The sequence below is a fragment of the Dipodomys ordii genome, unplaced genomic scaffold (genome assembly GCF_000151885.1).
Source record: "Dipodomys ordii isolate 6190 unplaced genomic scaffold, Dord_2.0 Scaffold69, whole genome shotgun sequence".
Classification (NCBI taxonomy): Eukaryota; Metazoa; Chordata; class Mammalia; order Rodentia; family Heteromyidae; genus Dipodomys; species Dipodomys ordii.
The window spans coordinates 3,441,828-3,454,214 of NW_012267285.1; the positions used below are offsets into that span (position 1 = coordinate 3,441,828).

The following is a 12,387-nucleotide window of genomic DNA, read 5'->3' on the forward strand; positions in this document are numbered from 1 at the left end:
ACACACACACACACCACACACATACACACATACACACCACACACACACACACACATGAAAGCCCGTCTCAGGGTTCAGTAACTGCTACCACCTGTGAACCTTGGACCCTCTGTAAATGCCAGACTTGTCTCCAATCTGCCCACTGGCCAACAAGACGTCGTCTCTGAGCTATCTTCCTGCTGGCAAAGTCCAGTCCCTTCATTGTTTAAAAAAGAAAAAAAAAAAGCCCTCTAGGAAATACCTTCTTTGCAGTGTCTTCTAATTTGGCCCAAGAAACAACTTGCCAGGATCTGGTGTAGCTCTCCAGAACTTTGGCGAATAAAAGCACACCGCCAGTCCTGGAAAACACTGTGGCTCCCGGAGCCTTCCCCAACAGTCGGACACTGGCCTTGGTGCAGACGCTGTAAGAGCTGGCCCGGGCGGCGGCGGCAGCAAAGCTGGGCAGAGGGGGATGACCGCCCGCGCCTTTCCCGGGCACAGCTGCCAGAGCGCGGCGCTGGCTTCTCCCCGCGCCGGAGGGAAGTCACGTGACCGCGCCAGACGCCACGCACGCGCTCGTGGCTGCCCGAGTCTCTCTGTGCGCACGCGTCCTGTGCATTCGAAACCCCCTCCCCAGCTTTGACCTTGCCCATGACCCGCTAGGGCCCAGGGTGGCCGTGACATTCGTACAAAAAACGACGGCTTGGAGCCCGCCCCGCGTACCTTCCGTACGCAGCGAACCTTTGCCGAGCTGTGTCCGAGTGCCAGCGTGCGCGGGGCACGGAGGATCGAGTTATAAACAGGATCCGGTTCGGTCTAAGGAGAAGCAGGGCTCAGGAGGTAATCTGAGTCCTGGGTTGAAGGACGGCTGAGCTACCCGTAATCCCGAGGGAAGGCAGCGGCAGGGGCGGCCCCCACCCCAGGCCCCTTCCCGAGACAGAGAGGGGACTGGACGGGATCTAGACGGGGAACGCTTAGGCCAGTTTATTACACAGTGAGGCAGGTGGAATCCCGGGAGGCTGCAGGCCGTGGGTTCCTCTGGCCAGCCGAGATCCAAACGTCCATCCACCATGGGCCTCGGGAAGGATGGGGGAGGGGGGACTGGAGGCACCGTGGGAATCCTCCAGTCACCATGGAAACGCCTCCCGGGCAGGGAGGTGGGTGGGTGGGTGTCGGGTGGGAGGAATAGGTATAATTTACTTTGCTGGTGGCCCTCGCGTACATCTGTGATCCCCCCTCATCCCTCCCTCCCTCCCCCCCCAACCACAAGTCATGGAGGCCCCACAGCCAGAGAGAAGTATTGTCATAGGACTGAGAGCCGGGGGGGCGGGCGGGGGGACACGGGAGGAGCACACGCCACCACGCTCAACCGCAACCGCCAATTTTCAGCAGCTGTGTTGTCCCTTCTCCCCTGGGCGGGGGGCGGAGGAGATGAGGGGGGCCCTAGAACTCAGTCCTGGCAGAGGGGAGGGTGGAGGAAGTGTCAGAGGTGGAGGAACAAACCAGGGCTTGGCCCCGCTTCACCCCGAGTCTCCTAACGCCTCCCCAGCCCCACACACAAGTGCACACGCCCCTAAAACCAAAACCCTCGCGGGCCAGAAAGCACCGGCAGCCCGGCCGGGCCCCAGCTCCGAGCAGCCCCTGGTGGATCCCGCGCCCTTTCCGAGGTCACTTCCTCGCCCCCCCCTCTTCCTCCCTCCCCTCCTCAGGCCTCCTCCCGGCCTCTAAGCCTGTGCCTCTAACCCTCGGGACTCTCCAATCTCCAAGGCCTTGGCAGCGCACAGGGAGTTTTCTAAAGATAAACACGGCCCGGGGCGGGCTGCCTCCAAGCCGTCAAATTAGAAGGTTCTAAGTTAGGATCCCGTCTTCTGCCTCCCGGCTGTCCCTCCCTGCCTACTTAACGTGTCAGATCTCTAAGGCTCGGTCCCTGGATTTGAACCCTTCCTTCCGGGAGCTGAGGGAGGCCCCAGTTCTCTTCCCGCCCAGATTGGTTTAGGAGCCAGAAGTCCCTGGTGGCACGTGGGAGCCTTGGGCCTGCCACCGCCCACGGCTGACACCGCATCAGCTCCCAGGCCTGAGTTCAAACCCCACGACTGACAAGAAGGGAGGGAGGGAGGGAGAGGGAGGGGGAGGGGGAAGAGAAGAAAAGGTGATCATTTAGAGAGAACAAGCCGGCCTGGCCTTCATCGGCAGGAAGTGCTCTGAAAGGAAAAGCCACAGAGCACGTGTGACCCCGGCCGATGTCAGCGGGGCCCCCCGCCCCGGGGCTGTGTCCCCCCCCCAGGTCCCAGGTGGCAGTGCGGCCTGGGGACCGGCCCCTCCTTCCCCCGCCCACATCCACGCGCATCCCTTTGCTGCATCTTCTCTCTGATCACAGGGCTCCTGCCCAGAGGAAGGGTCCCAGGTCCCCGGGGTGGCCCCGGGTCTCTGCCCACGCCCCTCCCCGCCCCTCCCCGCAGCTGCTGCTGGCTGCACGTTTCGGTCCTCCCTCCCAGGAGAAAACCCTGGGCAGCCAGGAAGGCTCACAGCTGCACGCTCTGTTCTTAACAGTGGCCAAGCTACCAGGGAACCCCGCTCCATCCCCGGCCGCGCCCTGGCCCTCCCCGGCCTCGGGCCGAGCTCACCACACCCCCACGCCCCCATCCCATCCCCGGCTGGCCCTGGCCCTCCCCGGCCTCGGGCTGAGTTCACCACACCCCCACGCCCCCATCCCATCCCTGGCTGCATCCTGGCCCTCCCCGGCCTCGGGCCGAGTTCACCACACCCCCCACGCCCCCATCCCCTGCCGCGCCCTGGCCCTCCCCGGCCTCGGGCTGAGTTCACCACACCCCCCACGCCCCCATCCCCGACCGGCCCTGGCTCTGGCTGTGGCGTGGGCCCGTCCTCTCTTCTTCCTGCCGCTTTTTGCCCGTGATTCCTCCACTAGGAAGGGCTCTATTTAGAGCGCAGCGCCTGGCCATATCTTGCATTCATTCATTCATTCATTCATTCACTCCACGGATGTGCTGCGGCCTCCCCGGGCAAGGCCTGTGGGGAGCACTGGGGACTGACACAGCCCACACCTCACACCGTGTCACCGCCGACCATCCACAGATAGAGCCCCGGGTGTGTGGGACGGGGAAGGTTCCGGAAGCCCCGGGCCACAGTGAAGCGTGCAGAGTGTGGAGAGCTCTCCTTCGGGGACTCTGTTCAAGCCCACAGCCCACGGGCACTTCTTAAATCTTCTTTTTGATTTTGCGGTAGTCACGGTGACCGCACATTGCTGGTTTTCACTAACCAATCATAATAACAACAATAATAATAATAGTAACAGCGGGTCAGGATTCATGGGCCTGTAACCATAGGCCCCACGGGCCCCCGAGCTGGTGGATTTGGGGACCACCCTGCGAACAGCACCACTGTCCGGGGGACGACTCTGCAGAGCGGGGGCCGCGGCCGGACCCTGGAGATCCCGGGTCCGCGGCACTGCCTGCACCGGTCCCCTGGCATCCTTCCGCTCCGAGCCGTGCGGGGTTTGTTACCACGTGTCACCACGGGGTCCCTTCTCCCACCCAAGGCCGCGGGCCGGCCCGGCCCGGCCTGGGCTCGGCTTCTCGCTGGTGGGCACGGCCGGCCCCCGCGGCCGGCCTGCAGAACCGTCTCTCTGCCCACACGTCCTGTAAGGTTTGTTCTGGCCCGGTCCGGGCAGCTGGCCTACTTCAGACACGGAGCTCAGTGCCTGGGGAGGGGCAAGGGGGAGACGCAGACATCAGAAGGTTTACCAAGAACCGTGCGGAAGGGCTGTGTGAGCTGGCCCTGTTTCTTAGACAAGTGAATAGAAAACACCGCCATTTCCAGAAAATAAAATAGAGAGAGAGACAGAGGCAAGATTCCTCTTGAGGTAGAGCCAGCCAGTGCCCTTCACAGCTCAGGTCAAGGTCACAGCTCAGTGTTTCTGGCTGCAGACGATGCCCAGGCCGAGGTAGACCCACCCACGGCGGTAGGAAACCCGACCGAGCCCTGGGGCGTGGTCCCGCACGCCATCCACGCTTCCTTTCTGCTCTAACCCAGCTCCGCTTCCTCTCTCCTAACTCTCCTTCGTCTTTGCAGATGCAGGACGCTATGGGCTATGAGTTACCCTGGGTGTATTTTGTCAGTCTGGTCATCTTTGGATCCTTTTTCGTTCTAAATCTGGTTCTCGGTGTGTTGAGCGGGTAAGCCGACCACGCGCGTGTGTTCGCAGCAAGGCGGCCGAGCAAGGTCCCACGGCCACCACTGCCCGCGGCCGGGGAACACCAGAGACAACCAAACAAAACCAAACCAAAATCTCCTCGGAACCACCAATTCCGGTCCATTGGCTGCACAGGCCGTTTGGCTCCTTGGCTTCGCCCCCCCGGGGGGATCCCGGGTTCCAGGGCTGGCCCTTGGCCCTGCTCGGCGGCTGTGTGTGTGCGTGTGTGCCTCACTAACGAATATCCCGTTCTTCCAGGTCAATGATGCTGTAGGAAGGGACTGGCCCTGGATCTATTTTGTTACACTAATCATCATAGGGTCATTTTTTGTTCTTAATTTGGTTCTCGGTGTTCTTAGCGGGTAAGCAGGACCAAGGAAAAAGGTCTTGATTTTTTTTCCATTTATATCTATTTTTTTTTCCTACTACTTCTAGTGCTATTCTTTTTTTTTCTTTTCTTTTCTTTTTCTTCCTGGCTCTGATGCATTTGGGATGAAGGGGTCACCACGGGAGCTTGACAGGCAAAGGCCTTGGCCTGGCTGGGAAAGGAACCTGACACACGGGCAGATCCACCCTCCCCCCTCCGAGCCCCTTCCGGCCCCAGGGACCCCAGGAGCCGGTCAGTGCCCTCACCTGGTGTTTTCGGCCCCTTGCCGTTCGCAGGCTGAACGGGCAAAGAGTCCAGACCGCTTCTTTTTATTTCCTTCATGATGGCACTGGGATGTGACCCTGGGGGCCCCTTGCTTGCTGAGCAGGTGCTGCGCCACCTGAGCCACGACCCCAGCCACCAGATCACTTTCCCTCGGGCCCAGCCGGATGCAGAGCAGAGGCTGTGGTCTCTAGATCACGGGGTGCTTGCCTGGCCAGTGCAGGCCCTGGATTCGATCCAAAAAGAAAAGTGCATACTCACGTACACACCTTCAGCCTGAGCACCCCATACCAGCCACACCACGGCCCGACCCCGAAACCTCCCTGGTGGCCCCCTGGTGGGCGGCGGACTCCTCTGCCTCGGCTGTCTGGGGGTGGGCATTCTGTCTGTGCCACTCCGCTGAACCGGCTGACCCGGCTGCTCTGAGGTCTCTCCCAGCCACGCGGGGACTCAGCAGGCTCCAGGGGCCAGGGCGCTGCCCTGCAGGGCAGACTGGGGACCAGCCTGGCCACCTCCCACGGGGAGGCTGGGCCTGCCGGTCAGTGAGCACAGAAAGCACAACAGCGCAGGCCCGTTGTGAGCTGCCTGGAAGGTAGAAGGGGTTTCCACGTTCCAACACAAGAAAATGGCCCTGCACTGATAGATGAATCTCCACCTAAAAGGAAAAACAAACACCTAGGGGGAAAGGGCCAGGAGACAGAAATCCGCCCACCCCGGCTCGGCCCCGACAGGTGCCCAGGCCAGGCGGCTTGGCCTTTTGCCAAACCGCTACCGCTTGAGCCACGGCGCCACTTCTGGTTTTCTGGTGGTTCATGGGAGATCAGAGTCTCATGGAGTTTCCTGCCTGGGCTGGCTTTGAACTGTGATCCTCAAATCTCAGCCTCCTGAGTGGCTAGGATGACAGGCGTGAGCCACCGGCGCCTGGCCTGGTCATGGCTTTTTTTGTTTTCTGATTAGTCGGGACAATATAAGAGCACTCAAGCGATTCACCAGCTAGACTTGCAGCTAGGCCGGAGAATTCTGCCAAGCCTCAGAGCCCGGGACATTTGCCGTCACAGGGGACAGCGCGAGCGGTCCCTGCCATGCTGGGCCAGGCTCCATGCTTGAGTTCGACCGGCTCACCGAACACTCACCGCAAGCACGTGGGCGGACCGTCCTCAGGCCCCGTGGAAGAAGAGGGAGGTTAGGGGAAGAAGCAACCTCGGCTCTCACGGCAGGCACGGGGGAGCTCCGGCTGGCCTCAGCCTGCCCGTCTGACCGGCTCATCCCTTGGTGTAAGCCGCAGGCAGAGGTGAGGCGCAGAAGCGGCAGCTGTGGCTGGAAGGACAGAGGGCAGGGCAGAGGCCAGGGCAGCCGCCCAGAGCGCCCCAGGAAGCCACGACAGGACTCCAGCCCGGAGGAAGGCCCAGGGCAGGGCAGGGGCTCCGTCAGGGACCGGGGCCCTGCGGAGCTTTGAGGTTGAGGGAAGCAGAGGCAGCCAGAAGCCCTGACGTCTCAGAATGTTCTGGAACTGGAAGAGTGGAGTTGTGGAACCTTACATCCATCCGTGAATAGTATTGCTATATTCATCATATCTCACGGCCCGGGACAGTAACTGGTCCTCACCAATTTGTGCCCTTCAGTCAGCAAAGAAAGTGAAACTGTGCTCAGAGCACTCCGTTTATGAAGACGGAGAGTGACATGCCCTTGATCCAGGGCCTCGCTGTACCCCGAACGCCTTATTTCTGAGGCTGAAGAATTCTCATCTCCTAGACTCTGTGGTGCGATCACCCATCGATCGCCACCTTCCTACCTGCCCCGCGGAAATCCTAGGACTGTAGAGATGATCACCCCTTCCCAGCGACTCCCTCCCTCCAGAAATAGCCACTCCGGACTGTTATTCAATCGTCAAAATGACAGCCGCGGCCGTGAGAGTCTTGAGACCGCACCTGTGGCTGGCACCACGGAAGTCTGAACTCTGCATCTGACTTTTGGGATTGCCAGCAGATGGCTTTACACCGGGTTCTCTTTCATGGGTCATCAACGGCCGAGTCCTTTACTCTCCCCCCCCCTCCTCTCTCCGGCAGAAGCAGAGGACCTGATGCTTGGGTGATCGCATGGATTACACACTAGAAGAAATACAGGGTTAGCTTCCTGCGCACAGCAGGTAGGTCCCTATCTTTTCGTAACCAGTCAGACCCCGGCTTTGTTCCTGTGTGTTGTGTGGCTGGAGTGTGTATAACAGGTGTTCTCTCCACCAGACAGAACGCACCACAGCACCACGGCCTTCTTGCCCTGAGAAGCACCCCTTGGCTCTAAGCTGCAAAATCACAGATGCAAAAAATAAAAAGAAAGTAGCACTGAGACCCTGCAAAAAAAAAGGAACAGAACCGAGCCAGCATCCCGGGCTCTCCCTCGGCTGGACCAGGCCCAGTCTGGTTTTCACCACCCTGTGCGGATCCACAAATAGCTGTAAATGAGCCGTGGAAATGGACTCGGGAGTCCCCCACACGCTCCACCCCTCACCCAATCAATACTGATTGGAGGCCTTGAGCCCAGCGGTCGATGACACGCTTCGTGGGACCCAGCTGGCCCTCCGTACCACTCTCATCGTTCACGTTGGCCACCGTGGGTGACGGGCACGCTCGGTCTTGTGACATCTCTGGGCGGTGACGGATGGTCTCACCAGCTCCCTCGTCTCCATTAGCTCAGTTCTCCAGAGCAGACACATGGCTGCAGTCCAAGCACAGAGGCCGAGCCAGGCCCAGCCCCCAGCTCATCCCTCTCCAGGTGGGGCTGGGCTCCCCCGACACCCAGGCCCTCTCCTCTCCAAGAGAATCTACATGAAGGCCGAAGTCCTGGGTGGGGGATTTGTCACCAGAGTTTCAGCTCCCAGCAGGGAGGTCTGGCAGAGTTAAAGTGAATCCTTGACAGTGCCCAGCCCCCGGGGCTCAGAGACCGGAGAGCAGGGATGGGCTCGGAGAGCTGGGAGAGGGGCTTCGGCCTTCCGCCTCTGCCGTTGATGTGCCTAGGAGGGGAAATGCCTCCTGGAGTTACCGTCTCCAGAGAGCAAGGCCAAGACTAACGGAGGCCTAACTGGGTACAGATCCAGAGCTTCAGGGCTGGGAGGCGCCGGCCATGTCCACCCCCAACCGCGCTCGGAGGGCGGGCGCCTGGGAGCCTCCCGTGCTCACTGAGCGCCGTGGCTCTGGTCCCTTCTCCCCTGGCAGCAAGCTCCCCGGGAAGGAAATGAAGGCACGCACCCGCCAGCTGGCAGAAAGCCCAAGACACAGCTAGTTCAATCCAATTAGAACTGGATTCAATCAAATTTAAGAAGAAAATCCAATCCGAAGCAGAGCGCCATTAAAGCAGCGTCTGAAGGAAGCTCGTTAGTCCAGGAGCCCCCCCCACATTTTCCCCGTGAAACAGTCCCCAGCCCCCCCCACCCGCCACCCACCCAGCCCCGTGTCACCGCAGAGATCTGAGCCCCGAACCTGCAGTGTGGTCAAGATGCAAACCACAGCCCATCTGTGCTGGAAGGACCCTGCCTCCCGGACGCCGCGCGTGAGCCGGCCTCTGTCCCCCGCCCACCCCCCCGGGTTGGTTGGTTGGTTGGTGAGGCCCTTCCTTCCCAGAGCTGTCTTCCTGGCAGTGCTCGGCTTGTGCAAGAAACCCTTATGAAGGTGTCTCCACAGCCTCTTGCCCTGAAGTAGGAGAGACGGAAAGATGGGAGCCTGAAGATGAAGCAATGCACCCAGAGTATGCACACAGGCATGTGCACACACACACACGGCCCCGTTTCCCACCGAACGCACACCTAAACACACAACAAAACCCCCTCCTCGCTGCCGCTCTGAAGGAAGAGAGAGCTAGCCTTGTTGGTTACGCCTTCTGCGTCCAGCCTCAACGTCGGAGGAGAGACTAGGAGCCAGACGGTGGACGGGAGAGAAGAAGATGCCACCATCCCCTCTCCGCTGCTTCCCCGTGGGCCCTCCGGCCAGCAAGCCCCAACCCAACGACGCTATCTTTGCACTTGGGTGCCATCTTGATTTTTTGTATTTCTTTTTTCTATTCTGACCAGATGTGTGTGAGGAAAAGGGCGTCTTCCCCCCCTCCCTGCCACCCAGGACATTTTCTTGTGTTTGGAATCCTTTTCCATGTGAGGGGAAAACAAAGCAAAGCAAAAAACAAGTCCCCTGGGTTAGAGAAATCCTTCCAGGCATGCTAAGCGTGGCCGGGCAGCCATGAGGATGAGCTTGAGGACACTCAGCCTTCGGGGTCTTAAGTCGGAGGGACACAGGTGAATATTGGAGGGCTGCTGTCAGAAGTCGTGGTCTTCCCGTAGATTTGCGGGTTCCATGCCAGCCGCGTGGCCACGCTCAGGCTCCCCGCGTGGGAGCTGGCCCTGACACGCCTCTGCCCTAAGCCTTGTGCCCCCGAAAGAGGAGTAAAGCTAGCCTCCCAGGGGCTCCTGCGCTCCCGGGTTGTTCCGGAAGGGCGTTTCTAGTCAAGGCAGTCCTTTCCTGGAAGGTTTTCCATGGCCCCCTCGTTAGAACGTGCGTGGCTACGTCGAGAACGCCTCCTCCTGTCTCTTCCGTCTGTGAGGGGCCTGGGTTGGTGGGAGACGGCTGTCTGTCTGTCCGTGGGAAGCGGGGCGTGGGGCCAGTTCTCAGCACACAGTAATTGATGCCCGTCTCTCTCTCCCCTTGCCTCCCGCCCCTCCCGCCTCCCTCCCTCACACACACACACACACACACGCACAGAGAGTTCTCCAAAGAGAGGGAGAAGGCCAAGGCCCGGGGAGATTTCCAGAAGCTGCGAGAGAAACAGCAGCTGGAAGAAGACCTCAAGGGCTACCTGGACTGGATCACGCAGGCGGAGGACATCGACCCCGAGAACGAGGACGAGGGCCTGGACGAGGAGAAGCCCCGCAACAGTGAGCAGCCTTCCTCCGGGCGGGGGGCCGGGCCCGGCGGGTCAGCCACCGCCCCGTGGCCGGGCGGGAGGCCGGGCCGGGCGGGTCAGCCACCACCCTGCGGCCGGGCCGTGAGGAAGGGCGGCCTGCGGCCTTCCCGCCGGCCTTCGGCCTTCCCGCCGGCCCGCAGGCTGTCTGCAGTGAGCATCTATCTCGCGGGCGTTTGCCACCCAGAGGGATTAGTCACGGGTGGGAGATGATCGCCATTACCGTGTCACGCCTCTATTCCTTGCCGGGTCTTTGACCTGGGCCAAGGCCACGGCGTCTTTTGTGAAGTCTGATGGGTTCCTCCTTCCCGAGTCTGCCCTCTGGTCGGGGGCCTGGGCAGGCTTGTTGGAAGGGACTGGTGTCCACCGCACAGTTACCCAGAGCGCTCCGTCCCCCGCCCCGGCATCCCTCCCCCTGGACAGGGCACCACTGAGCCTTCTCCCGGTTAGATCCCGCGATGGGAGATGTGAGCTGGGAACGTGGAAGGCAGCCCAGAGCAAGTCATGAGAGCGCAGTTAGGTTACAGACGCCCAACCGGACCCCGTCCTCCAGGACCTCCCAGGGCAGATCGCCAGGGAGTCAAAGCTGGGCTGGAGCACCCGGTGGCTCCCGCCTGTCACCCCAGCGACTCAGGAGGCTGACAGCTGAGGATCGCGGTTCAAAGCCAGCCTGGGCAGGAAAGTCCCTGAGATGCCGATCTCAAAGGAGCCACCGAAAAGCCAGAAGTCCAGCTATGGCTCAAGTGGTAGAGCACCAGCCTTGAGTTTTAAAAACATGCTCAGGGACAGGAGCCAGACCAGCTCTACCTGTGGCCCCTGTGGCCCCCCCACTCTCTCCCTCCTCCCCGTGTGCAGTAGCTCCCGTGCGTTTCTGTCCTCCTGAGTTCCTAGAACGGGTTCCTAAACAGTGGGCGCGTGGAGCAATCTGACACTCAGACAGGCTCGGGAGCTAACCAGGCTGCATGGAGCCGTGCGGAAAGGGCCGGAAGCCAGCGGCTCGCCCCACGCAGAGAGCAGGACTCGGGAAGAACCGAGGCGGGGAACGGGTGGAGGAAGGAGTCAGCCGGCGGTGGTGGAGGAGCCTCGGGCCCGAGACTGGTGTCAGGCATCCATCCACCGCTTCCCTCCTGCTGACCCCCCTGCTCGAGGTGCAGATCCAACATTAAAACGCAGAAACCGAGAGGGGTGCTCAGGGCCTTGTGTAATAAGCTGAGGAGGCCCTGGTGCTCACCCAGCTGACTAGTTCTGCAAGTTGCAAGGCCGAGCTGTGGGTGGATTTCAGCCGTGATGGGTGAGGCCGTGGGGGATCTTTCTGGAAAGCCGCCCGAACCGCGGAGGGGGAGGGGGGGTCGATACATTTGCGGCGCTGAGCGCGGTGAATACGTACATTGGCCTGTGAGCCCCAGAGACGCAGGGACTGGTGTCTCAGAGCCTCGCCCTTCCTTGCTAGAAAGGCTCAACCCAGCCGAGCCCCCCCCCCCCCCCCCCGCCAGGCCAGAGAAGCCTGTAATGAACCACCAGCCCCCACTTCCTTGTAGCCCGAAGAGCCTTTGGGTCCGCTTCTTTCTTTCTTGTCTCTGGCCAGTTTTGTCGTAGGACGGGAGCCTGGCTCCTTTGGACCTACAAAATTCTCCACGGGGACAGGCTGGGGGATGAAGACCTGAAACAGTGGATGCAGAGTGGATGCGAGGCGGGGGCGGAGCCGGGAAAGGGGCCGCGGCGCTGTGTCTGCTAGGAAAGCACACAGGAGCTCCGCCGGTGCCGCCGTACAGTTACTGAGGAATTCGAGGTCTAACGACTTTCATAGGAGGCGGGGTGACGGCGCTCAGAGGGGAATACTGTGACAGAGCACACGCATGTTTTAATTGGCATAGTATCTTAGCTCTTGAAGTTCTCAAAATATTACAGCACGGTTTGTTTGCCAGTTCTTTTCAGCCCAAAAATGAAGTAATCTTTTAAGGGTAAAAAAAAAAGGTGTCGTAACTTTAGTGAGTCTGCTTCTACCTTTGGCATTGAGCCTTTGTCCATCCATCCACCCATCCATCCAATCATTCATCCATCCATCCACCCATCCATCCATCCACTCATCCATCCACTCATCCAGCCAGCCAGCCAGCCATTCATCTATCCATCATCCATTCACCCATCCATCCACCCACCCATCCATCCATCCACTCATCCATCCACTCATCCAGCCAGCCAGACAGCCAGCCAGACATTTATCTATCCATCATCCATCCACCCATCCATCCACCCATCCATCCATCCACCCATCCATCCATCCACTCATCCATCCATCCACCCATCCATCCATCCATCCATCCACCCATCCACCCATCCATCCATCCACTCATCCATCCACTCATCCATCCATCCATCCAGCCAGCCAGCCAGCCATTCATCTATCCATCATCCATCCACCCACCCATCCATTATCCATCTACCTGTCCATCATCCATCCATCTGTCCACCTATCTATCATCCATCTCCGTCTGTCCATCCAACCATCATCCATCCGTCTGTCCACCCATCCTTTCATCCCACCAGTATTCCCATCAGCAGAGACCAGATGCCACGAGCACAGGACACTGGGAGATAGAACGGGGGG

At 60.3% G+C, this 12,387-nt stretch overlaps 1 protein-coding gene across 1 annotated transcript in view; it reads left to right on the forward strand.

Annotated features, from left to right (window-relative positions):
* Cacna1c (calcium channel, voltage-dependent, L type, alpha 1C subunit) overlaps nucleotides 1-12,387 on the forward strand; it is a 107,687-nt gene that overhangs the window by 17,141 nt on the left and 78,159 nt on the right. The window contains exons 4-5 of the mRNA XM_013023621.1: nucleotides 4,448-4,551; nucleotides 9,581-9,753. Of these exons, the coding sequence (XP_012879075.1) occupies nucleotides 4,448-4,551; nucleotides 9,581-9,753 (277 nt within the window). The remainder of the gene's footprint in view (nucleotides 1-4,447; nucleotides 4,552-9,580; nucleotides 9,754-12,387) is intronic.